This window comes from Petaurus breviceps, unplaced genomic scaffold (genome assembly GCF_028583685.1).
Source record: "Petaurus breviceps papuanus isolate PSGF00001 unplaced genomic scaffold, PetGlider_PUasm1.0 181, whole genome shotgun sequence".
Lineage (NCBI taxonomy): Eukaryota > Metazoa > Chordata > Mammalia > Diprotodontia > Petauridae > Petaurus > Petaurus breviceps.
In genome coordinates, this window is record NW_027185784.1 from 13,116,313 (window position 1) to 13,144,307 (window position 27,995).

At 39.9% G+C, this 27,995-nt stretch overlaps 1 protein-coding gene across 1 annotated transcript in view; it reads left to right on the forward strand.

The window, feature by feature from the left end:
- Positions 1-364: 364 nt before the first annotated feature.
- The window catches only part of CPA2 (carboxypeptidase A2), a 31,595-nt gene continuing 3,964 nt past the window's right edge, over positions 365-27,995 (forward strand). Inside the window, exons 1-10 of the mRNA XM_069086987.1 lie at positions 365-426; positions 10,240-10,321; positions 11,356-11,490; positions 12,224-12,319; positions 13,379-13,480; positions 15,935-16,033; positions 19,569-19,679; positions 22,642-22,732; positions 23,651-23,850; positions 25,780-25,864. Of these exons, the coding sequence (XP_068943088.1) occupies positions 365-426; positions 10,240-10,321; positions 11,356-11,490; positions 12,224-12,319; positions 13,379-13,480; positions 15,935-16,033; positions 19,569-19,679; positions 22,642-22,732; positions 23,651-23,850; positions 25,780-25,864 (1,063 nt within the window). The remainder of the gene's footprint in view (positions 427-10,239; positions 10,322-11,355; positions 11,491-12,223; positions 12,320-13,378; positions 13,481-15,934; positions 16,034-19,568; positions 19,680-22,641; positions 22,733-23,650; positions 23,851-25,779; positions 25,865-27,995) is intronic.

Below are 27,995 nucleotides of genomic sequence, written 5' to 3' on the forward strand. Positions count from 1 at the left end.
GAGCAGATGAATGAGATGAATATTGATTTTGAGAAGATTAATATGGCATATGTATATAGAATGTATTTGAATAATAACAACAATAACAATGACAGCTAGCACTCATATTGTGTTTTAAGGTTTGCACACTTCTTTACATACATTATCCAGTTTATTGGGCAAAAGACTCTAGGTGGGAAGACAGGTTAGGGGCCTATTTCAGTAAAGGCAAGAAAGAATGAGAGCCTGGACTAGAGTAGTAACAATGGTAATGGAAAGTAACTGAATGATGAGAGGTAGAAATTATAATATTTGGCAATCTGACTGGTTGTGGAGGAGGGGGGAGGAAGGAGCCAAAGATAACTGAACATGGACAACTGGAAGAATGATGAAACCAGCAACGGAAATAAGGAAGCCAGAGGAGGAAGAGGTTTGGAGGAAAACAGGGTGAGTCAGTTTTGGACATAGGCTTTAGAACTGAAAAGGACTTGAGTGATTATCTAGCCCAATTAATTCTAAAGATGGTATAACTAAGGTGCAGAGAGGGGAAAATGACTTGTCTGAGATCACACAAATAGAAAGTGATAGCCAGAATGTAAGACATTCAAATGGAGAAGTTCCCTTGGCAATTGGAAACGAAGGTCTGGACCCCATAGAGACTTTCCCTTACTTAAAAATTCCTCACAGCGCTTCATATGATGTTTACCTACTAGGCTCTAAATAAAACTTGGTGATTGACTGATTGATCCAGTAAAGGCCAACATTCCTGCTTTCTAGGCATTTCTAGGCTCATTTACTCACATTTACTGCCCCCCAAAAAAGAAAAGATAGTTAAATAAGCAATTTTTTCTTTTAACAGTATTTTTTCCAATTATATGTAAAGACAATGTTTAACATTCATTTTTTAAAATGAATTCTGAGTTCCAAATCTTCTCCTTCCCTCCTTCCTAAGATGGTAAGCAATTTGATATAGGTTTATATATGTAAATAAGAAATTTCTTTTTTTTTGCTTTTTGGAGGGCAATTGGAGTTAAGTGACTTGCCCAAGGTCACATGGCTATTTTTTGTGTTATGTGTCTGAGGCCGGATCTGAACCCAGGTCCTCCTGACTCTGGGGCTGGTGCTCTATTCACAGTGCCACCTAGCCACCCCATAAATAAGAAGTTTCTTAAACAAGAACCATTAAATCATTCTTTCTTCATCAAATAAGCACTTGGGAAACTTAGCAAAAAAAAAATCATGTCTGCAGACAAAGAATTAGCTAGACAAGAGATGTGATATTTTTGTTGCTATTAGTTGTTACAAAGGCAGCACTGAGCAGCAGGAAGAGAGCTGGCCTAGAAGCCAAGATTACCCACCTCTGACATATGCTGACTATGTGACCCTGGGCAAATTGGTTAATCTCAGTACTCTAGGCAACTCTTTTAAGATTATGCATCGCAGAAAAGGTATAATTTGACATTGATGCAGAGTTTTCTCACTTAGGAATTTCCCATACTAATAAAATGATAAATCAAGTCTCAATCCTTATAACATCACATTTAAAAGCATATTTGTTAGGGCTGGTTACATAGGAGATTTGTACGAGGGGCAATGTTGCCTTGTGGATAGTGTCAGCCTCTAGTAGAAAGACTTGAGCTCAAGTCCCACTTCTGAAATACTTCCTGAAGGATCCAAGCAAGTTACCATCTCAATGCCCCAGGTACCCTCAAACATTAAGTTAGAGAAAGTGCTCACCTTCATTGGTGGAGGGAGTTTCCTCACTGAGAAGTCCCTTTGCCAATTGTAGCGGCAACCACACTGACATAGCATGGCTGCTAGCACAGCTTCTTAGATCTGCTTTACTAGGAAAGCTAACTGTTTAAGGGGTCAACAATCTTTTTTTAATTACATTCACTAGGTCAGAGGAAAAGTCAGCACCCTGAACTTCAGAGAAAATACAAACAGAAAAAATACAGACAAAATGCAAGAAGAGAAATAAAGACCAAAAGACAGGACTCTGCCTGAATCAACTATATGCTTTACAAACATCCCTGGATCAGGAGATCCTTTACATCTGAGCAGTCAGGGAGCCCTGAATTTTCGACCACTCAGAATCTCGACCAGGGAATCACAAGATCCTTCTCCTAAGTGAGCCCCCAAAGCAAAATACCAACTCAGAGTATATATATGCACTTCTCAGAGCCAGAGCCATCACAACCCTCATGACTCAATGCCTACTTAGAAATTAGCAAAAGGTGTGAAAGTCTACAAGTAAGCCTCCCCTAAGCAAGCTTCCCTTAACGGGCTCCACATGAGACCTATTAATGGATGGGGAAGAGCTTGAATTACATTACATCAATGAAATCACAGATTCAGTATCTCCCCCCCCCCATTTTGTGTAAATAAAGTTCTATAAAACATGGTTTCCCAAACCACTAAGAGCATTCTTTCCACTGTTTAGTGAAAAGCAGAGCTCTAATATGCCAGGATTTTTAAGGTGGGGACCAGGTGGAAGTATTATTTTAGAGCAGAGGTGTCAAATATACAGTCCACTGACTGCATTCGAGTCACATCACTCCCCAGAGTGTCCTGAACCAGATTAAAATGTAACTGGAAAATACTGAATAAAATAAAAATACCTAAGATAATGTTAATCGATGGTTTTCCAAGTTAATATGTAGTGCCAGGGATCCTCATGTATGGATTAGTGGCCCCTGTTTCTGTTTGAGTTTAATACCACTGCTTTAGAGGCACTCACTAAAAAGAATGGCAGTCTTCTGTTGAGACTGCTTCAGAAAAGGGAAATGAATGGAAAACCTCAATGTGGAGCCCCACCAGATATGAACTAAGTAATTTCCAATCTATGTGACTTTGGGTATGTCACTTAGCCCTTCTGGGACTTAGTTTCCTCATCTGTAAGATGATCCTATGGTCCTTTTGTATGTACTTTATTTAAAAAAAAATCAAGAAACAAATAAGCTGATAGAATATAGTAAATTATGTCCTTGAATAGCTATTTGTCTTTCTGTTGTGTGCCTGGAAAGGACTTCAATTTCTAGGATTATAAATCTGTTACCTATCACTGGGCAAGGCCTAAGTGTCACTTTTATACATCAACTATAAATGGGTTTTGTGTCCTTCATAGACTCTGGCAACTATATTTTCTTTCCCAAAGAGATTTTTAAAAGTCCTAATCTCTAAAAAAAAATCTTAATAGCTATTTTTATCTTATCGTTTGAATGGAAAATATATTGATTGGTAAAAATATGGCAGGTGTGTCTGACTGTCCCCTTGAGAGTTCTTGAAACTGGTGGGAATTCTGCCATGTGGGAATTTACTTATGTCCAGAGAGGACCAAAGTTCTAGCCACAGTCCCTATAAATAAAGATCCGGTGGTGGGTGTTGGCTGTTGGCCCTTGGGAAAATCTTTGACCATGAAGTCTATCCTGTTCTTTGGTGTTCTAATTGGGTATATATTCTGCCAGGAAACGTTTATTGGGTAAGTTCTATTTTCAATTGTTTTTAGGGTTTTGTTACCTAAGTCACAGGGGCTCAGCCTGCCTTTTTGTAGTATGGCTGTAAACATCAATGTTTTTTTAGAAAGTATATTATCAGGGAAAGACATCACAGCTTAGTGGATAGATGTGGCCTTGGTGCTGGGAGTACCTTGGTCCTACTTTTGACTCTGAAACATGCTAACCATAGGACCCTAGGCATGTTACTTAACTGCTTAGTGTTCCAGGAAACTCTCTGAAACTCCAAGTTACAGAGACCAGCATTGGTAGAGGGAATTCTCTCACCTTAGGGTTCCCTATACTAATGAAATCACAAATCCTTCCCCTCTTTCTACTTTCACAGAAAGGTTGTGGTATCTGAAACTACCAAATATTTGTCTTTCTCTCAAAATATGTGTGGTGCTCCAGACATTGGAGTAATGAGTGGGGTGATAGAAAAAAGGAGGGAAAAGTACAAAAGAATTAAGAAAGAGTAACAAAATATACAAAATAGTGAAGCTTCCCCTCTTTCACCCCAACCTCCTCTGCCTCCTGTCACCCGTACAACTTTTCCTAATGGATCAGACTCTGAATCATAAAATCAGAGGCCATCCAGAGCAAGTATCTTTCTATACTATACCCTACAAATTTCATACAACTTTTGCCTGATGAGTCCAAGTGACAGAGACTAAAATACTTCACAAGGCAACCCTTCCACTTCCAGGTCATTCTTATTGTTAATTAGGAAGTTTTTCCTCGGATCAATCCTAAATTTGCCTCTTTGAAACTTTAGTCCCCTCTGGGGCAAAGCAGAACAAATATCGATATTTCTTCCACGTAACTGTCTTTCAAATACTTGAAGATAGCTATTATGTCCCCATGTCTTCTGGTTACATATCCTTAGTTTCTGGAAGTCCCTGTCCATTATGGTTAACCTCCTTCATTTACTTTCTAACCTATTCTAACCTTTTCTAAAATGTGGCACCTTGAATTGAGCTCAATATTCCAGACTTGGTCCGAGGAAGGTGGAGAACAGCAGGACTGTCACCTTTCTAGTCCTGGATGCTAGGCTTTATGTAGTGTAAGATTGCGTCAGCTTTCTGGACTACCGTATCAGATTGGAGACCTCTACTGAACTTGTGGTCCACTGAAAACCCCAGCTCTTTTTCAGAAAAAAACTTCACTTTAGCCACATCTCCCTCACCTTATACTAGTACTTATGAGGTATTGTTTGTTTGTTTGCTTTTAAATCTAAGATTACTTCTCAGCAAGCCTCACCCTCCTACCTTTTCCTGTGCCTTCATACCGTACTTAGAATGCTCCACCTCTCCAGAATCTCTATTAAAATCCTACCCATCCTTTAAAGTCCAAATCTTCCTCGTGAAGATTATCTAACCAATTATTTAACCTAATCCCTTCATTTACAGGAAACTGATCCTCAGAAAGGGGAAAGGATTTACCTAACTCTCCACAAATAAATGGCAGTGTTGGGGCTTCTGATTTAAGCTCTTCTTACTCCACATGCAGTTTTCCCTTCTTATGCTTCCCTCATAACTCACTTTCTTTTCTGTTCCCTTGTTTCTATTTTATATTTGTTACTATATTATTTGTGTGCGGCTCTTATGTTCTCTACAGGTTAACACCCGGAGGGTAAGGACTTTGTCTTATTACAGCTGGGTCCCATTAATTTGAATAATGAATCCCGAGAAATGGTTGCATTATTGGAATTCATGCTATGTATTTTACATAATTATAACTTTGAATGGTGGGAATTAGAATCCATGAGATCATTTGATGGGGGGAAGAAGGATGAAGGAGATGAACATTTATTGAGCACTATATAAAAGCACTTATAAAAGCTGCATGCTTTTACAAATATCTTATTTGATCCTCACAACAACCCTGGAAAGTAGGTGGTATTATTATCCCCATTTTACAGTTGAGGAAACTGAGACAGACAGAGTTTAAGTGATTTGTCTAGGGTCACATAGCTAATAAGTTCTGAGGCTAGATTTGAACTTCAAACAGTCTAGCTATCTGCCTTCACAGTATTCATTATTCACACAAATTGGGATCTCTCTCTGTATCTTTGTGTCTCTAACTATACCTCTTATAGTACCTACCCAGTACCTTGAATATAGTTGTTCTCAAATGTGTGTCTGCTCAATTGAACTATTGAAAATAAAAATTCTTATCTCCTTGTGACTATAAAAATGGGAATCCACTCTAGATAAAATGATGAATTAGGAAGAGTATTTAATGATTATGCTCTCACCTTCCCTTCCTATGCCTTTTTACTTATTTTCAGACCCTCCCTTCTTACTTCCAGGAAACAGTGTTCTTCACTCTTCTTTTATTTACTATACCTCTCTCATGAGAGAAGAGCAGCTGGATGGTACAATGGATAGAGCCCTGGGCTTAGAGTCAGGAAGACTCATCTTCATGAGTTCAAATCTGGCCTCAGACATTTCCTAGCTGTGTGACCCTGGGAAAGTCACTTAACCCTGTTTGCCTCTGTTTCCTCAGATGTAAAATGAGCTGGAGAAAGAAACAGCAAACCAGTTCAGCATCTTTGTCTTTACCAAGACAACCCCAAGTGGGTTCACAAAGAGTTAGACACAACTGAAAAATGACTGACCAACAAAATTTCATGAGAATGTCCTAAGAGTAAAATGAAATGATAGACAACTGCAAGTGCTTTGGAGAATGAAAAGACCCAACAAACGTTGCCGATTGCCCTCACTACCTCCAAGGTCCACAACACTAATCACGTAATTCGACTAGCAGTATCCTAGCCCACTGAATACTAAGATTTACGGTGGCTGGTGGGGGGATGGAATAGAAAAAGCCTGAAACACATGTCTCAGGAGAGAGGAGAGGGATGGTCAGACACTGTCAGGTGCAGTCTGATGTCAGCTGGTTTTGCTTAACTGCTTTTCTTTCCTACAAGAGAGGATTCAGTGGTTTCAGGGTTGAATTGAAAAATGACTTTTTTTTTTCCTTCTAAATAGTCATCAGTAAAACATTAAAAATACAAACAAATACATTTTTTAAAGAAAAAGACTTGAGGGTTACTTTGTTCATCTTCCCAGGACTAAGAGTTGGGGACACGCTCCACACATGAAAAAACTTAACATTTACAGAGCTGAATGAAAGGTGGGGAAGATGGCACCAGACATGGGCTAGGGAGAATGAATAATGCAGGGAGTTTGGCTGATGAATTCATTTGATTAGCACATAGAACTAATGATGTCAGGTCCTGGATTTGATCATCACCTGGGGGGGTTGGATTAGCTTTCTCTATTTCACAGTCATGAGGTTTTACTGATAAATTGCCCCAAGGTGTTAGGTGACTGCTAGATGGATGCAGTGGATAGAGCACAGGGAATGGAGACCAGAAGCCCTGAGTTCAAATCAGACCTCAGACATTTACTAGTTGTGTGACCCTGGGCAAGTCACTTTACCACTGTTTGCCTCGGTTTCCCCATCTGTAAAATGGGGATAATCATAGTACTTACCTCCCAGGGTTACAACATGAGAATAAAATGAGACAATATTTGCAGTGTTTAGCAAAGTGCCTGGAACATAGCAAGTAATATAAATGTTATCATCATTATTAGCTTGGTCTCGGAGAGAGCTCAATATAATTCCATGCCTAGCTATTGAAGTGGGAGGACCTGTATTCAAATCCTGACTCTGCTACTATGCTACCTATGGACCTTGGGCAAATCACTATACCACCTTACCAGAACTCAGTTTCCCCATCTGTAGAAATAAAGGATTCTTGGAGGAGGTGCATTTTTTTTTACTGGATTTTAAAGACGTTCTAGTCAGTCAGCATTCTGCGTAGGCTGGTACTGAGAGCAGACAAGGCCCTAGTGTAATATTTGCTCCTGGCCCTAACAAAGTCAATGATAATTAATTATTAATAGGTGAACATTTGTCTAGCCCTTTAAAGTTTACATTGGGCTTTCTTCCTAATGGCAAGAAAATAATATATGTTTTATTATCATCATTTAATAGATGAGAAAATTAGGCTCAAGAGAGTAAGAGTGAGTTACCTACAAGTCACATAGTGAAAAAGCCCTCTACTGATACCACTCTGAACTAGAAGGTTGAACTCAGAGCACTTCTGAATCAAGTATCTCTGCAGCTATGGTTCTACCTTAGTCTTCCCATTCCTTGCGCAAAGGGCTTGATCCTGTTTCACGGCGGCAGCCAGCCTGAAGATAATACCATCTATACCAAAGTAATATGCATGGCATTATCCACCCCACCCCTTCTAAATGTACTCAGGCCACATGGTCTGTGATTTCTTTTCATTAACAAGGTTACCCTTGATGTACATTTTACCTGGTTATACCTGACTCCCCCACCCTCAAAAAACCCTTACTTGATCAGTTCACCCCCCTGGCAAACTATAATAGATAATAGTAATAGCAAACATACTATGTGCCAAGCACTTCACAATTATTATCTCATTTGATCTTCACAAACACTCTGGGAGGCGGGTGCTATCATTATCCCCATTTTACAGATGAGCGGACTGAGGCAAACAGTGGTTTAGTGACTTGCCAAGGGTCACAGAGGTAGCAAAGCCTAAGGCTGGATTTGCACCCTGACTCTAAGCCTAGCACTGTGTCTATGGCATCACCTCGATGCCCCAGAGATAACCTCTGCTTCATTTTCTCTTCCTTTGTTCTTCTCTCTGGAGTCTGGCTTCCAGTCTCATCATTCAACTGAGACTGATCTCTCCAAAGTTACCAGTGACCTTTAAATTGCCAAATCTAATGGCCTTTTTTTTCCCTCAATCTTCATTCTTGAACTTTCTTCATTCAGCTTTTAGCACTGTCAATTCACCCTCTTTTCCTTGATGCTCCCTTCTCTCTGGGTTTCTGTGACGGTGCTGTCTCCTGGTTCTCCTCCTGTTTGTCGGACCACTCCTTCTCTGTCCCCTTTGCTGGATTGTCCATGTTACTCCCTATAACTGTGGCTGATTAGTTCCATTCTATTCGATTCATTATTAAGTGCGTATCACTGGCTTGTGTAAGTAGGTCACTACATTAGGTATTAGGAACACAAACACAAAGCTATACCTGCTCTTAAGAAGTTAGTATTTTACTAGAGGAAACAACACACATACAGATAAGTAATTATGAAATATATGCAAAATAGACACAAATTAACACTGAGAAGTTCAAGTGAGAATGTGCTTTATACTCTGAATGCTCCCCTTTCCCAGAATTAGTTTGCCAGCTTTCTTGCCATGTGGGTTGACTGACTTATAGATTGTCCTGGATTTTTCTACATAGGACATAGAAGAGATTTACCAACCACTTGCTGTCTGAATGACTATTCAATTAACAGAAATCTCCTAAGCCTTTTTTTCGGCCCATACTTGGGGTGTGTGGAACACAGGACAGCTTTGCTTTTTGTCAGATGTCACGGTATTGTTGAGAACCAGTGTACCTGGAAGATAAATTGACTTTAATTTGGGAGATTTTTATTGTCTTTAGACTTTCATCTGAGAATTGATAAAGCAGATTTCATATACAGTCAATCTTCAACTTTTACAGGGGTAATGTTCCTTGAAAACAGGCAAAAGTAAAAATATAAATGTTGATACATTGAACCTATGGGAAATAGGGGTTTAGATTCCTGTGATCATCGAAAACCTATAATATTTCACTAGAGAAGGCTGAAAATACAATTTTCTGCATGCAATTCTTTATAACATTAATTTTGATAACATGTACTTTTTCTAACACAGTAACCATGAAATAATCCACAAAATAAAATTGGTAACATGCAAAACGTTTTTTTTGTCTAGTAATTCCCTAGAATTTTGTGACCTTTTGTGCTATTTTTGTTGTTGTTCAGTCATTTCAGTTGTGTCTGACTCTTTGTGATCCCATCTGGGGCTTTCTTGGCAAAGATATTGGAGTGGCATGCCATTTCCTTCTCCTTCTCTCTCTCTTTGTGCTAACATCTCCAAAAAATATTTCAGACAATATTCATTTTTCATAACACATGAAATCTACAGTACCATAAATACTGTACAGCAAATAAAATTTAACCTGAACTTTATCTCCCACTGTGTCAGATGGTGGTGTGGGGGCATTGTACTGTATAACAAATCATTGATTCCTTAACACTAAACTTGTAGCAACAGCACCTGGAGACTTTCCTGAAGGAAGTTTATTTAACTCCTTTATTTTCTCACTGAGCCACATAACTGACTTTGTACAATTGGACTTAGAGCCCAAAGGATGTTTGGGGCATAATTGTAACATAAAACTTGAGTTTTAAAGACAAACAGTGAAAATATGCAATGAATGCTGAGGAGCTCTTTACAACAGTGGGGTGAACAAGACCTGAGAGGCTGCCCCACAGACTTGCATCCATCCTTCTTGTCATGGCTGTGAATGTGTATGGTTGCCCACATGAAAGTGAAAATGAGGTTACTAATAAGATCACACCAATGCTTGTAGTCTTGAAAGTTAAATGCCTGAATGTAGAAGATTGTAGCTGTGAGTTTCTTCAGGCTTCCAATTTAAAAAAATCTTCATAACATATTTGTAAACCTCACGGCCAAAACAACCCAATAGAGAAATAGAACCGAACCATTCCATAGGTTTCCCAGCACATTATTTCTTCCCTGTTGATTGCCAGTGAAATTATTGATCTGTAGCCTTACACTTATCCTACTGAGGAATGACAAGAGAAAGCAGCCACAGGGAACACTATGTGTCTAAAGACTCCTTTGGCCTTCTGTCTTCTTCAGGGACCAGGTTCTTGAGATCACACCGAGGAATGAAGAGCAAGTTAAAACCCTAAGGCAACTGGAAACAGAAGCTTACTTTCAGGTACCTATTCTGGTGGGATCCATGCTTATCAAGGCGGATTTTATGTAGAGTTAAGAAAGGGTGATTGGAATTCTCCTTCTGGAAATACATCTGGTCAAGTGTAACAGTATTAGCATGGACTTAGAGCTAGAAACAATCTTAGGGTCATCTAGTCCAACTCCTTCACTTAACAGATGAACAACCTGAATCCCACAGGAATCTAACAACTTGTTCAAGATCACACAGGGAGTAAGTGGGAGAGCCAGGTTTGAACCTAGGGCCTCTTACGACAGATCTAACATCCCCTTCCATTTTACCACATTAATTCCCCTTTAGGTACTTCAGAATTCAGGCTCTATTTGAAAGTATATGCGACCATGATTCAAGAGTCTTAGGTCCTATTCCTAGCTCTTCCTCTTATAAGCTATGTGATTTTGGACAAATCACTTGACTTTTCTGGGCCTCCATTTCCCTTTCTGTAAAATAGGGATGCAAGGCAGCATGGGGATAGTGACTGCTTCTGACATAGACTGACTGTGTGACCCTGGTCAAGTCCCATAGCCTTTCAGTGCTCCAGGTGACTTTCTAGAACCATAAATTGTAGAGTATGTGTCAGTTTATGTTGGTAGAGGGAGCTTCATAGGTCCAGTCTGAAAAAATGAGGTTACTCATGCCTGACTTTGCTATTTCAAAGGGTTACTGTGGGGCTAACAGTAGAAAGAGATATTTTGAAAAAGCTAAAACTTCTGAAAATTGACTAGGTATTACTTACAAATTAGTAATATATTATTGCATTCTAATAGATGAACTTTTTTATGATGTACAACCACAAGTTTTGAATTGTCTTTTTTATTCAATCCATTATAATGTCTAATCATTGTTAAGAATCATAGAGTTTTTAATAATGGGTCAGTAAGCTGATGGTTTCAGTACTCAGACTGCCCATAGCAATATTATAGTATTACTGAAGGGATTATCAAAAGGAGGTGAAGTGAAAATAGGTGCATTGCCCTGGAATGATCGTCCCAGCTTGGTTTTGCTCTTTCCCTTTATAGCTTGATTTCTGGAAGCCCCTCAGCACTGCAGGGGAGAAGGTACACGTCCGAATTCCCTTTTCCAGACTGCAAGGAGTCAAAATTTTCTTGGAGTCCCATGGCATTCCTTATTCCATCATGATTGAAGATGTGCAGGTGAGTACCCCAAAGCCCTTTCCTCTTCCAAGCCTATCTGGTTAAAATGAACTTATCATAAAGTCATTCTCATTATTCCCTTTTATCCAAACTCCCACTTGATTCTGAAATCAACTGACTGACCACTTTTCAATGGGTAGAGCCATACCATAGGAAGGGGAAACCTCCCTTCCATTTTCTTATGAATGAAATCTGTAGATAATGAGGGAGATAAGAAGATAGCTTTCTGGGTATTCCTAGAACTGAGGAGCTAGGACCACAGGTCAGTGTGCATGAAGGCCTCAGGTTTTTTCAACATTAACTGCTTCCCCCTTGCTACAAAATGAATCCATTTTGATTTGTGGGAGATGGAGACAAAATACCCTGGCTCTTCCAACAGAAGCATAGTTCTTTATCATTATGCAAATTAACCTCTTAGTTGGCCAGGGATGCTTTTGACATAAAGTGATTTAGCTAGCTTAAGTTCTCCTTCCATTGACCAACTCTTGCCTTTTTTAACCAAGAAAATTGCTGGTAAAATGTAACCTGTAGTTTGATGTTGATCATCCTTTGAGGACAATGTATAGCACCACATCTGGCATATATAGTAAGCGAAAGAAGTGGTTGCTAGTGGCTGGGTTGTCACTTACTTTAGGATTTCAGTCCATTTTCTCTGGTTCCCATTTCTTTCATTGTTGTTCATATGCCAATGGTTGGCCACAAACAGAATATAAATGGAAGTAATTTATCCTAGGTTCTGCTGGACAAAGAGAATGAAGAGATGCTTTTTCATCAAAGAAAAGAAAGAAGTGGCAGCTTCAGTTTTGAAACCTACCATACCTTGGAAGAGGTGAATTTTTTAGGCCGTTTAATTTAAGAAGTGGGTAGTTTTCCTCATTCCAGCATTTAGCTTTCTAAGGAGCTAGCCCCTGTCTTCAACTTCTTCCCTGAAACTCTAGATCAAGAGTTCTTAACCTAGGATCCATGAACTTGGTTTTCTTTTCTTTTTTTTTTTTAAGTATTTTAATAATTATTTCAGGATAATTATTTTCCTTTGTAATCTCATGTCTTTTATTCATTTAAAAACATGATTCTGAGGAGTCTATAGGCTTGACTAGGCTGCCAAAGAGGTCCATGATACAAAAAAAGTTAAGAACACTTGCATTCCATCAGACCTGAAAACATGATTCCTCAAATTAGGAAAATACTAAGGATCAGGCCACTAAAGTGGCAGCTGTGGGGAATGCCTGGGGCAGGGGATCCTACTGCTACCATTTCTCTAACTTTACCTGCTGGTTGTCTCTGGTGCTCTCAACAGGTATATGGAAGCTTTGTCTGGGAATAAGGATGAAAAGGAAGGTAGTGTATGGAGATAGGAAGAAAGAACTTATCACCAAGAAAATGTAATTTATTTCCATTTGACAAGCGTTTAGTGTTTACCATGTGTAAAGATACATAGACAAAGATACAAAGACAAAGCCAAAAGCATTTCCCTGTCCTCAGAGAGCTAACATTCTATGGAATGTTACTTAAATTTTACAAAAATCTTTCTACTGAATATTGTGTTCAATTTCTTCTGTTCAAGGAGATAGGGAAACCATTTTAGAAAGTTTTCCAGCCAGAATAGTTAAGATAGAAATATGTTCTTGTCATGGAGATAAGAAAACATATTTCTCCTTCTGCTACAAAATGGTTCTATTTTTTTGGCTCTGGGATTTGAACCATGAGTAGCAGTGTGTGGTTCATTATTAACTATCTCAAATGAAAACACTGACATCCCCCAATGCATGGCTAACCAAACTGCCCTTGGTGCGCTGGTGGAATGGGATGGGGAAAAAGAAAATTATCCTCAGGTGAAATGCTAGCTGATTTAACAAGTTTTGCTTTACCTGTACTCTTAATATTTCAGATTTTCCAAGAAATGGACAACCTTGCTGAACAGTACCCAGATCTAGTGAGCAAACTGCAAATAGGATATTCTTTTGAAAAACGGCCCATGAACGTGCTTAAGGTACCCTGCATTTAAATGATTTAGATGTTTGTAGTAGGTTGCTCATTCCTCTCCAGACAGCAGCAAGGTACTATGAAGAGTCAACAAAAATTGATTGAACTCTATGATGGGTAAAATAAGGGACTGGGAGCTGAAGAGATAGATGAAAAACAGCATCCCTATATTTAAGGAAGCTGTGTCTGGTAGGGGAGATATGACTATTCACTAATCCATTTATTCAACAAAAATTAGTAAAATAATAATAATTAATAATAATTCAATAAAAGTAACAATTCAGTAAAATTAATGAACTAACAATCCATTAATTCAACAAAAAATAATGCTCTTCTATATATATAAGAGCACTTTACTAGGTAAAGGGCAAAACACAAAATATACATAAGATAGCCCCTCCCTTCATGGATCAGTTTAATAGAGGACTATTATGATTTCCTTGATTAATTGAATAAGATACAAACGCCAATATGCAATATTTTGTATTATATTTAAGTTCATTAAAGAGTTGCAAACCAGGTTTTTATGTTTTTGTTTTCAATGTGAGGCATGAGAAGAAAGATCAGTGCTGACCTGGAATTAGGGTAGAGTAAGGAGTGATCAGGGAAGGCTTTATATAGTGGTAGGTTAAAATGGGGCTTTAAAAGTTGGGGAGGAATTCAATAGGAGAAACGGGCAAGGGAGGGTATTCCTGTCATGGGGCACAACAGCATGAGCATAGACATAGAGAAAGGAGAATTTTGCTCAGTTGTTTCAGACGTGTCTGATTCTTAGTGACCCCATTTGGGGTTTTCTTGGCAGTGGTTTGCCATTTCCTTCTTCAGATCATTTTATAAATGAGGAACTGAGGCAAACAGGGTGAAGTGACTTGCCCAGGGTGGCACAGCTAGGAAGTGTCTGAGGTCAGATTTGAGCTCAGGAAGAGGAGTCTTACTGACTACAGGTGTGTTAATGTAGTCTAAGTGAGGTTAAGGATTCCAAGGTACAGCAGGAGAAGTGGGGAGAAGGCTTGTGAGACAGAACACAACACAAGATAGGAGTCAGCTGAGAAAGTAAAGCAAGACAGGGAAAATATGAATGACTGTCAAGGAAGATGGAAACAGAGTGGTCCTGCTGGGATGCTAGATCAAAGGGGATGTCAAAACTGGCAAAGCCTGGTGCATTTATATAGGGTTCTTACCTGGGTCAAGTAAGAGCAGACACTGGGGAAGGGAAAGGAGAACCTGAGCTTGGTGTGTAGGTCAAAGTCTAAGGACGGCTGCTAGGAGAACATTTGGGAAAGCTGTGGCTTGCTGATATTCAAACTCCCAGGTAATGAGAAGAGGGGCCTTTACTGAATTCTCCACTTCAGCTGGGGGGATTTAGGCTTCACCAGGGGCTTCTTTGCTTAGTGGGATGGGAGTCTGAGGTCCTTACAGCAGGGGTCTATTGAGGGGGACAGAGAGCACTGTGATTTTGTTGCAGTGTAGAATATGTGGAGGGGAATGATACTGAGATAAGGCTGGAAAGAAAGGGTGGTTTCAGACGATGAAGGGCCTTAAATTCTAAGCAAAGATATCTGAACTTTACCTGATAGACAATGGGATGGCCCTGAAGATTTTTTAGCCAATGAGTGATGTGACTGGAACTTTACGTAAGAATAATCATTCTGGTGGTCTTATGGAGGATGGGTAGGAAGGATGGGGGGGAACTAGAGACAGGCAGATCTGTTAAGAAGTTACTTCAATACACAAGCTAGTAATGTAGTCCCTTACTAGAAAAAGAGGGGCTAAATGAAAGAGATTCCTGAGGGAGAAACGATAGATCTTGATCACGAAGACTATAAAGTTGAAGATGATTCCAAAATTTCAAACATGAGGAACAATAGGAATGGTATGGGGCTTACCACCTATGGCTAGATTACTAGCCAGAAAAGGAAGCAGATAGTCCCCAAATATTTCACTTTTCCATCCTCCTAATCCCTACTCCCAGATTCTGCTGATCCAATTCCCAAAGGTATCATCTCAGATTAAATTATAAAATTAATTATTAAATTATAAAATCTTAATCTGTACTAGGCCTCCAGAAATTATCCCACCTATTCCCCTGTCTTCATGAAGGATATCATAAATCATCCCCTAAATATAATAGCTTTCATAATTTAAAAACCTCAAGGGAGATGAATTCTATGATTTCCCTTGTTATTCTGTTCTGGTTTCTTAAAAACCAGGGCTAAATCGTAAGGTGGTAGTGTAAATGCTACATTTTTAACCAACGAAAGAGGGAAAAGAATTACCTACATTTGGTCAAAAACTGTCAGAAACATCAGTGCTCAAGTCAAATTCTATCCTGTGTCCTATAAAGTAAATGAACAAGGGGAAAGAAAGTGAATGGGAAAGGGGTCATGGGAGAGGAGTAAGGGATAGGAAAAGAACGAGTGGAGATAGGTTAAGGTCTCACACTTTACCTCTTGTTTTGCAGTTTAGCACTGGAGGAAACAAGCCTGCCATCTGGTTAGATGCAGGGATCCACGCCCGAGAGTGGGTTACCCAAGCTACAGCGATGTGGACAGCCAATCAGGTCATTTCACCTAAAATTATGGATTTTATTTTCCTGCATTCACATCTGACTCCTCCATGTGTGTAGGGTCAGAACATGCATTAAAAAAAAGTCAGTACTGATATACCAGTAATCCATCCAGTAATCCCTTTTTTGCTTTTATTTCTATAATGTGTCAGGTTAGCATTGTACCCACACCTAGAAAACCATGTGCATATCTGGTCATTTTGTCTTAAGAAATATGACTGGAGAAGGGAAGTTTACGTGTTAACCCTGAGATCTAGAATGGACCTGGGAGATCGTGTAGTCCAGTCCTCTCATTTTAAAGAGGGTAAAACTGTGAAGCAGAAAATTTTCTCAAGATTTGCTATTGTTACTGTTCAGCGTTTTCAATTGTGTCAGATTCTCTGTGACCCCACTTGGAGTTTTTGTGACAAAGACACTGGAGTGGTTTGTCATTTCCTTCTCCAGCTCATTTGACAAATGAAGAAACTGAGGCCAGCAGGGTTAAGTGACTTGCACACAGATAGTAAGTTTCTGAGGTCAGATTTGAACTCAAGTCTTCCTGTCTCCAAGTCTGTTGCTGTATCCATTGAGCCACCCAGCTGCCCTCAGAAATACAGAGCTAGAGTAGAACCTACTTCTTTACTCTCAGTCTTAGAGTTGGAAGAGACCTAAACGTTCTCTCTCTTTCTCTCTCTCTCTCTCTCTCTCTCTCTCTCTCCCTCTCTCTCTCCCTCTCTCCCTCCTCTCCCTCTCTCCCTCTCTCCATCTATAGATAGATTAGGACTTCACTATACAGATGAGGGAAACTGAGTCTCAAGGAGTTAAAGCAACTTGCCCTAGGCCACATAGCTAAAATTCAACTCACCAAATCTATATCAAACACCTACTTGTTTAAAAGTCACTGTGCTGAGCACTGAGATATGAAAACAAAAATTAATTAATCCCTCCCCTCAAGTAGCTCACATTCTGCTGGCAGAGATTGTATTAGAGCCCAGATTTTTTTTTTTTTACTCCAGGTAAGTAGTCTTACCACCCCCTCCAAGAGAAAGAAGGGGTTTCAGTATACAGACTATGAAAAAAATGATGACTCCAGCATGGAAAAATAAAAGCTAAGAAGTTAAATGATCAACATTTGCAAAAATCATTAGGGGTAAGAATGGGTTGTCTCATTCATTGACACCTGGAATACTAGCATGAATACTGAAACTGAAGCTTTAAAAAGTTAACTTTTAGATAAAATAAGAGTTTTGGCATTCTAAAGCGTAAGCTCACTTTTATGGCATCCTTCAAATGACATGATAATGACAAGCTTCACACTCCACGGTGCTGTGGAATCAATACTTGTACTAGTCGGGCAGCTAGAGGTAAGTTATCTCTACCAGAGGACCTCTAGAGGTTCAAGCCTTGCCCCTTACCCATACTGCCTCCACTGTGACCCTAGGCAAGTCACTTAGGTTCTCAGGTAATTCTCTAAGTTACAGAAGAGTCTCTGGCCAGCATTGTTAAGAGGGAATTTTCTTCCTGGAAGTTCTATATGAACCAACAAAATTACAGGTTGGAATGACAACAACAAAAAGACAACTTACCGTATTCTACCACATGGGACCTCCCAGACCTTCAGTGTTTTCATGTCAGAAACAGGACATTGGCTTGGATTTGACCCAGTATAGTATTTCTTAGGTAATTCAGAAATGACACACCATACATCAGAATGTTAAAGCATTGGTGAAAGAAATCCTTCTCCATCAGTTCTCTGTGCATAAGTGAGATCATGTATATAAATTCTGGGAGACTGCCTCTCCTTCCTCCCAGACCTTCCACTCCCAATACAATTAAAATGTAGTTACTCTTTGGAGTGGAACAAAATAGTTATTCAACAATTGAATAATAATACTTCAAGATGGCTAATGACCATAAGTGAAGAAGCTTTTAATGTAATATCACTCACAACTGCACTGTAATGGTGCGTAAACAAGCAAATGTAATCCCTTAACTGGAATCTGTCCAAGACAGCACTCTGCATGGAAGGAACATGTGGTTTTAAGGCAGAAGAAGCTGGATGAGCACTTCTCAGGAATGTTGTAGAGGGAATTCCTGTTTACTGATGAATCAGACTCAAGTCCCTTCCAACTCGAGGGCCTGTAATTCTATATGTATAGTCCAATTAATGTGGATGTGAAGTCTTATCAAAAAAACCACCCTGTCTAGGAGATGAGTATCCCTTAAAACAAACAAAAAAAAAAGAATCCTCAAATTCTTTTGGTCCTTGGGACCATCAGAGTGGGGAGCCAAAAATCCCACAGACTGCTGAGCCTACCTGGTTTACATTGCAGAAAACCTTACCAGAATGAATAAAGCTTGTGTTGTCACACTGGAGGAGGCTGAGGGTCTATTTGACCTCAGGGGGCAAAAATGGGGTAAATGAACAGAACTTTATGAGTGGATGGAGAAAAATTTGGTCTCAATTAAGGAACCTCCTGCCTCTTTTAAAAATTTATTTTAATGTATTTTTAAATTTACCAATCTATTTTTTTTCTCCAGCCTCTTGTCTCCTAAAAAAAGAAAACTCTTGTAACAAATATACAGTTAAGCAAAACAAATTGGGCATATCTGAAAAAATATGTATCTCAATCTGTATGCTGAATCTATTAGCTCTCGGTCAGGAGGTGGATGGAACAGTTTTTATCATGGGACCTCTGGAAGCATGGTTGGTCATTGGGTTGATAGAATTTCCTATTGAAATTGGTCTTGGAATGGCATGCTTCAGCAGCTAGTAAGTTCCTTGTCACTGGAAGTCTTTAAGCAAACGCTAGCTGACCATTGGTCATAGATATAGAGGGGATTCATGCTTTAGATGACTTCTGAGGCCCTTCCAATAATAATTATAATGATAAATGATAGATAGTACTTTAACGTTTGCAAAAAAAAAAACTTTGCGTACATGATTTCATTTGATCTTCATAACAACCCTGTGAAGTACGTATTATTATTTCTATTTTACTCATGGGGAAATTGAAACTAAGAGAGGTTAAATGACCTGTCCATGGTCACACAGTATTAGAGACAGGATTTAAATGTAGGCCTTCCTGACTGTCTATCACTTATCTACTATACCATTCTGTGTCACTAAAGTGATGCCTCTTTTTAAATTAAGTTGTAGGTCTGTAAGTAATTTAGGCCAGAAGCAAAAGAAATTATTTATATTATTTTATAATAAACATTCTTTTAAATTGTAATTAATATTTTATTTTTTCTAATTACATGTAAAGATAGTTTCATTTTTTATAAGATTTTGAGTTCCAAATTTTTCTCCCTCCCTCTTTCCCTCCTTCCCCTATCCTTTCCAGGACAGAAAGGTTATACATGTGCAGTCATGTTAAACATATTTATAATAAACATTCTACATAAGATCAGACAACAGAATACCTAGAGAACCCTCGATAACAACAAGAGTAGCTGTAGCTTACACTTTGGTAAACATAACTGGAACATTACATCTCCGGGTTTCCTGGAAAAGTGATCCTACAGTTAGTATTTTGTCTCTCTTTAGATTGCATCTGATTATGGAAAGGACCCATCAATCACAGCCCTTTTGGAAACAATGGATATCTTCCTATTGCCTGTTACAAACCCAGATGGATATGTCTTCTCTTACACCAAAGTAAGCAACCCTGTTTGACTTTTCAGTGATAACTAGAGGATGTAGGAAAACACATTTGATCTTAAAAAAACAAAAGTTGATTTTTCTGTTTTTAATTTTCTCTAAGTCTCCTGAGCTCACTTCACTCTGAGATCAGCCAAATAGAGGCTTTCCAGTCTAAAATGACTTTAGGAGTAATCTCAGTCCCACAGGACCCTTTGACTGCTCTCCTGGAGTATGGTTTTCACGTGGGCAGCTGAGTGGACTTCTAATCACCTCCATGATTCGGTAGTAGGAATGACAGCAAAGTGAAGAAGAATTATACTCCCTGACAAGTAAATTACGACTGAATTTAGATAGGTGATATAATGAGGCTACTAATATGGAAGATGAGAAAAGGAGCTGGGCCAGTCATGTAGGGAGAATGAGAGACAACAGGAAAACAAACAAGGACATATGTTGGAATACCTGAGATATTAAAGGCATAGATCCACCAAGGAGGATGTAAACTGTGCAAGATGAGAAGAGGGGGAGGGGGCGTAATTTGCATTGGATGGGGAGAGTATTCAGACCAGTGGAATCATGGCCCTGGTCATGTATGAAGACATGATCCTTTCTAATACTGCCACCATCACAGACATCTGAGAGTGGCTCCCAAAAATCACATGCTACCATGGCAAGGTGTTTTGGTGGTGGCAATACTACTTGGATAGCCACTTTCACTACTGAAGGGCAGAACCCTTCCCTGGACACTGGAGGGAAAGACTGATTAGCTGAAGCAGAGTCATGGTTTGGACCCTGATTTCTGTAACAACAGCCAGAGTCCCTAGTAACACTTATAGATCTAAGGCAAAAGGGAGTTTCCTATTGCTGAGGTATGAGGCTGAGACCCCCAGTCCTTACTTTCGGATTTTGAATCACAGAGTAATGCTCACTGGGATATTAATGCAACTGCTGAGGGTCCCAGTCCCAGCCTTGCTCAGCAAGTCATGGATCCAGTGGACTGGGAGAGGCCTTCCCTTTGAACCCCAAGGTCTGCCAGCCAAGCCTTTGCTTTTGAGTCCTGAATCACAGCACCACACTCATCAGGATATTGGTGCAGCTGCCTGGCTGAGTGAATAAGCAGTTCGTGAGCTAAGAGGATGGAGTATAGGATGGGTACATGCTTCAGTGGCCTGATTCTTCCTTCCATCTAAGAGGAGGAGAGGTAGCACCAAGCTGCCTGTCCATCCCTGTCTATGGGGGTGCAGTGGTCAGGACACTTAGTTACAGTTCTGTTCAGTGGCTCATGAACTATGGGGAGGTACCTGTGGCCCCCGCTAGACTTGCCCATCCAGCTGGTTCGTTTGGATTCTGTCAAGAAGGGATGAATCCAACAGCCACTACAGGAGGCTTTCTTAGTGGCGTGTTGTCACCAACGCTGACAGTCATGGGTAGGCAGCGGTGGCTCCAGAGGAAGGGAAAGGGGCAGCATCTAAACCTAACTGGGGATAAGGGAGAGGAAGGAGGACAAAGCCCCAGGAATCCCTGGGGTAAATGATCTCTGAGGGACCAGGAGGGAGCTCTCTGGCTTCAGCCAAGAGTGGGAGACAATCAGGCGGTCTAAGGAACATCAGTGACTGCTCACTGGTTAGGGGTTTCAGTATGGTTTATATAGGTTTTTTTTTCTTGGGGTATTCCCACTTTAGGACAACAGTGTAGAAGCAAAGTATTCCTCCTTGACTTGAAATGAGGAGGGGGGTGTTTCTCCCTGACCTTGAAGGGAGGATAGGGCATTTCCCCTTGAACATTTAAGTCACTATATATAGGCCTTACCTCCAGATGCCACCTAATATCCCAGTTCCATGACCACCTTAGCACTGCTGGCCCTATGCCAAGGATGCTAGCCTATTAGAATACATAGTCAGGTGCATGACTGTGGTGCCGGTATTTCGTCTGTCTGTTTTGACGTTACTTTGTCAGATTCGTTTGTTGATAGAGGCCTCAGACCTTGTTGGGCCTAGGTTGATTTCACAGGCAGAAAGTGAATTGAAGAGGATGCAGGCAATGTGAATGAAAGTTATAGTGGCTTTGTTAAGCTTTGTCTTCCCAGGAACAGAAACTGCTGTGAACTTGCCTCAGGTCAAGACAAAGAAAAGACCTCTCCTTGGGTATTGAAAACTGTGATGATATTGTAACCTAGTTGTGACCTAGGGGTGGATGGCCTTTGTGCTCTCTACTTCCCCTTGAGAGGCTGTTTGGTGGTGACTGATGATATTGTAATTCAGTTGTGATCCAGAGGTGGAAAACTTTTAATCTTTGTACTTTGTGACTGAGCAATTGAATGTACTTTGTTTATGATTGGAAACTAATCTCTAATTGATAAAAGAGAAGACTTTGTGATTGACTAAATGAATGTACTATCCGGGGTGGAGTAATAAACTTTGTACTTTGTGATTAAATTGAGGACTTACTAAATGATTGAGTTACAAAAAAAAAAAAAAAAGAATACATAGTCAGGGATGGCCAGAGCTTGGGAGGTTTTTAGCAAAGTGACTAGTAAATTTCCATAGAAAATTAAAACTGCTTCACATGCCAAAGTTAGGCCTTGAGATAGTGAAATAAAGTTTAGGAGACATTAGAGAATTACCTTTTTTAAGAAAACATTAAAAGATCATACTGAGAAACATGTTTTCACTACACAAGAGCCCTTCATCTAAGACCAAAACCCCCCAAACATCCAAACTACAGATCTATTGTCTGTATGTTGTTTAAAGAGATGTAGGAGGTTTAATCTGTCACCTTGGCCAAATGACAGAGAAGAGAAAGATTAGATGACAGGGACAAGTATCTCTGTAATCAGACACCTGTTTCACTGTAGCCACAGGTTCTCACTTCAGGACCATCCCTGGTCCACAGGTAGTGGAGAAATGGGGGAAGGTCCAAGGGAGACTTCTTGTGTTCCTGGACCATTTCTTATGTTTTTCTTGGTTGGGTTTCCTAGAATCGCATGTGGAGGAAGACACGGTCCACAATTTCTGGAAGCCTCTGTGTTGGTGTTGATCCAAACCGGAATTGGGATGCAGGCTTTGGAGGTGGGAGACTTAGTCCCAGAGAACAAGTGTTTTTCCCCCCTTTTCTTTATAACTGCCTATCTGAAAAAAAAACCCTAACAAATGAATTTAAAAAGTCCTGAGTAAGCCTCCTACTCAGATGCTGTGAACTATTTTTGTTGGACTAAGAACGGGACAGATTGTTTTATGCCCCATCTCTCTCATGAGAAAGTCTGGATTTGGAAACAGAAACTGAATTAGAATCTTGTCTCTATCACTTAATACCTGTGTGACTTTAGGAGAGTTACTTGTCCACTCTGGGTCTCAGTTTCCTCTTGTGTAAAATGAGTGCCATTGGCTTGGATGATCTCTATAGTAAGCTTTCTGTCCTAAGTCATATGGGCTGGTGTAGCCCTCTTCAGCTCCCATGAAATAGTCATTTTTAATCTGTGTGTGACTCTCCATAACTCCATTTGGGGTTTTCTTGGCAAAGATATTAGAGTGATTTGCCATTTCCTTCTCCAACTCATTTTACAGATAAGGAAACTGAGGCCAACAGGATTAAGTGACTTGCCCACAGTCATACAACCAGTAAGTGTCTGAGGCCCAGATTTGAACTCAGGAAGATGAGTCTTCCTGACTCCATGGCCTGGCACTCTATTCACTGTGCCACCTTGGTGCCCATCCTTACATGTACTAGATGCTTAAGGAATGCTTGTTGGATTGGATTGGATTGGCAAGGAGCCTGGGAAGGCATCATAGACAGACATTCTATCCACTGCACCACCTCGCTGAGAGGTAGTTAAAGACCATCCAGTCCTACTTCTTGCTGCTTTTCTGTAGGTGGTTCCTTGGCCCTGCCCTCTCACAACTGATTATTGGCTTCCTTGAGGAAGATTTTAATGACCTCTATCTCCTTGGAATTGAGTTTTCCTTTGAATATATTTTAATTGTCAATAGGACCTGGAGCCAGTAAGAACCCCTGCTCTGACTCATACCATGGACCAAGTGCCAATTCAGAAGTTGAAGTGAAATCCGTTGTGGACTTCATTAAGAACCATGGAAAAATCAAAGCCTTCATCACCCTCCACAGCTACTCCCAGCTGCTCATGTACCCCTATGGGTATAAATGCGCCAGGTCAGATGACTTCAATGAGCTGGTGAGTCATCTGCTCTTCCCAGAATTGCTAATGTTTTCTTGGCTGCATTGCTTCTATTATTTGCTTTTCAAGTTTGAGATAAGATGACAACACCCACTCTCCAATGGAAGGTACAAGTTGGAAAGGCTCAATTTGTTTTTTTCCTTCTTTCACACATCAGGTGGTGCTTGGAAATGTGACAACTTCAACTTAAGATAATGGTATTGAAGGGTGCCTTTTTAGTTAAAGACAAAACTTTCTTAAATGTAAAAAGAAAATTATGTGAACATTTTAATTTGGGGGAAGCTAGCTGGCACAGCAGATAGAGTTCCTGGCCTGGAGTCAGAAAATTTCATCTCCCTGAGTTCAAATCTGATCTTAGACATTCACTAGCTGTGTGACCCTGGGCAAGTCACTCAACCCTTGTTTGTTTCAGTTCCTCATGTGTAAAATGAGCTAGAGAGGGAAATGGCAAACTACTATTATATCTTTGCCAAGAAAGCCCCAAACACAACTGAAGCAACTCAACACAAAAATGTTTTATTTCATACTATTTGGCCAACACTCTGCAAAATCTCTATCTTACGGACACGCATAGAATAGGACACACCAATCATTTTAACTGTCGGAGGGGTCACTGCCAGCAACTTTGGACCACAAAAGGAATAGACAATGCTATGTGAGACCTACAGCTCATCCGATTTGTTGGGATCCAGCCAGTAGGGTAGCTCTGAGTTTGTAGTGCTCCTTACTGGTCAGGTTTGGGGGGAAAAACAGGTTGAGTAGAATCTCAATTAAAATCTGGGCCTGAGTCTCAGCTCTGCTACTTAGTAGCGTGGCTTTGACTCTGTGACTCAGTTTCCTTGCCTGAAAAATGAGAGCAATAATATCTTTACTACTTCTCTTATAAGGTCGTTGTTACAACCAAGGAAGATAATATATAAAGAAATTTGAAAACTGTGCTATTTAAAGGTAAACTATAGCTGCAATTAGAACCAACCATTTAGAATCTTTAGTTAAATTAGAATTTTTTGCTTTCAACAATTTCTAGGGAAAAGCTGGGTCACAAGCAATTGAGCCAAAATAATGCTTTTTTAAAAAAATGAAGCAAAAAAGCACACACAAAACTGTCTGGGTATGTTCTGGAGTCCCGTTCAATCTAATTTCTTATACCTTCTTCATGTATCACTCTATACAATGGGAATTGGTGGAAAAATAATTCCTAGTCATCAAAGAAAGATTTAATTATATTCACTGTACTAGGCTTGTTGTTCAATAATTTTTCAGTTTTGTCTGACCCTTCATGACCCCATTTGGGGTTTTCTAGGCTGAGATACTGGAGTAGTTTGCCATTTCCCTCTCCAGCTCATTTTAAAGATGAGGAAACTGAGACAAACAGGGTTAAGTGACTTGCCCAGGGTCACACCGTTAGTAAGTGTCTGAGGCCAGATTTGAACTCTAGAGGCTGAATCTTCTTGACTTCAGGTCCACAGTTCTATGTACTTTACCACCTAACTGTCCCCCCCACCCCCGGCTTAACTAGGCACTAAGGGGACAAAGATGGTGGTGGAATAAAAGGCTCACTCTCATGGAATTTATAATCTAATAATGATGGCATTTACAAAAATAAATATTTGTAATATAACAAATAATATATATTTTTAAATATATAACAAAAATAAATATTTTTATTTTTTTATTTTTATATTTATTTATCGATACCAGGGAGAATGTATTTAGGGCACAGGAGAGGTTCAGCAGATAAATTTAAACTAATAATATTTTTAAAAGATTTTCAATAGCAAGAGTTAAAACCAAAATAGCCCTTCTATGACTCAGGAATTCAATTAACCAGAACACCCCATTCTCTGAAAGGGAAAACCACGGGATATCTTATCAAGCAAGGGTTGTGAAGCTTCAGGAGCCCTTTTCCTGTTTCTCTCACTTTAGAATGAAGTGGCCCAGATAGCTGCTGAGTCTGTGACCTCCCTTTATGGCACCAAGTACACAGTGGGACCGATCTGTTCTGTCATCTGTAAGTATTTTATGGGCTTGGAGGTTTGCAAACATGTCACTATATATATGCTGTGCTCTTGGTCATTGAATGTAAAAGGGATTGTCCCTTCAACCTACGAAATCCAATGCTGCTGTTTACAACTCGACCATGAGAGGACTTCTCTGTAAGCTGAGTGGGCTTGGAAAAAGATATTCCCAGAAATCTGAGCGAACATGTTCTGTGGCACACTTGTCAGAGAATCTTAAGGGTAGGAGGGATCACAGAGGTCATCTAGTCCCATGGTGCCCAACTCAAATAGAAATGGGTCCCTGGGGGTTGCTGATTGACTTAGAAAGCCACAAATGAACACTATGTTGTATTGCATTTTTATTCATTTTGTTAAACATTTCCCAATTCAATTTTATTCTGGTTCTGAAGCACTTAGTAGTTTTGTGGCAGTCAAGTTGGACACCTTTGTAATTTAGTCCAATTTGAAGTGTGAATCTTCTCATTATATCCTCAACAAATTGTCATCTAGCCTCCCTTAAAAGCCCCCCCCCCCATGTTGGGGGACATAGTGCTTTCAGAGGTGACTTTTTCCATTTTTAGATATCAAAAACACCTACTTGCCACCAGATGGAACAAAACAGTCATTTTGACCTGTTGCTCTCTGTAGCAAATGTACAATGTTTGTTTCAATAATTTTTTCTTTCCTGATAACAAAGCTGATGACTTCTAAGGATGGTCTGAGTCCTATGTCCATGAGAAAAGAGGTCTTTGGAGACACTTTAAAAGGTCACCCAGGTGGCCGAATGATTATACTCTAGGTCAGTCATTTGGCTCTACTGATTGTGGAGAAGGTGGGAGATAAAGGAACTTTGGAGCAAAACCAATAAAACCTTTTTGAAGTCCTTTGTGTTCCTAGAGGTCTCCTATACTCATTGGGGGTGGGGAAGACAACAGGGATTTCCATGTTTACTGGGAAATCTCTATGACTCCCTCTAGTTCTGCTCTAAAACCCCCAAGGTATGTTCTCTTTCTTGCAAACAGCAGGAAATCAGGTATCCTACTGGGGACGCTCACGGGATGTTTGAGTACCACAAGCCCAATAACTCTCCTGAAATAAGTATTTTTTGTTGCCCTTGGTCCAAGTGAGCAGATTATTCTAGGGGAATATCAGAGTTGATCTGTTACCACATCCACTGTCTGGGATGAATAAATAAAAAGAGGAAATCTATTGACCCTTCTTCTCATGGTCACTAAGAGTGTGTTTCTCTCCAAACTTTTTTTGAACCATGTGAAATATTCATTCACAGTGAAAGTCCAAGGAAAAAGAGGCATAGTTACCAATCACTGCCAGCAACCTTTACCACCTTCCTATCCAGTGAGGGGCTATAGGGGTAGGGAACAGACCCAATTTACTCTTCTGGAGCCCTAAATATTGTGACTGAGGGGCAACTGTGAGTGGCCAATTGTGAATGGCCACATGGGTATATAGGACTTGAATAGCACATAAGGTAGCAGAGATGCCAAGCAAGGCAACATGACCAGATCTGCTTGTGTTACCAGTAGAGGAACCAGATCTCATCAATTTTGACTCTATGGTCCTTTACAAATAAGTTATATTGCTTACATTGAGAGTCTGGTTGACTTCTCAAAGTTACTCCACAGCAGGCTAAAAAATTGCCAGTTAATAATAAGGTGGCAATATTCCAGTCAGACACTAGGGACTGTTGTGAGCTCATTCAGCTTAAGTATCTACAAATTCTCAGTTTGAGGCTGACACGTTCTTATTGCATTATGTAGCTAGAGTTGACCCCGTTTTCCTGGCTTCGTTTCAACTTGACCAATCACTGCATTGTGCATATTTGTCTCAATGAAATCATCTACCTTGCTTCCTGTCCAATGATGCCATGATGCTTTCCTGCAGAGGAGTAGAACACCTGTCCTACTCCACCCCAGAAGTGGTTATATTTCTGTGGCAAGTAAAACATTCCTGGGTGCTGTGTCCCCAACTGGTAAGGGCACCAGGAATTCAACTAATAGGTGCTTTGTCAATGAGCAATTTCTGGGGCACTTTCAAAGAATCATTAAGTCACAATTAAAAGGCATCTTAAAAGTCATTCAAATCAACAAACACTTACCATCTCCTATTTACAAATCATTGTGC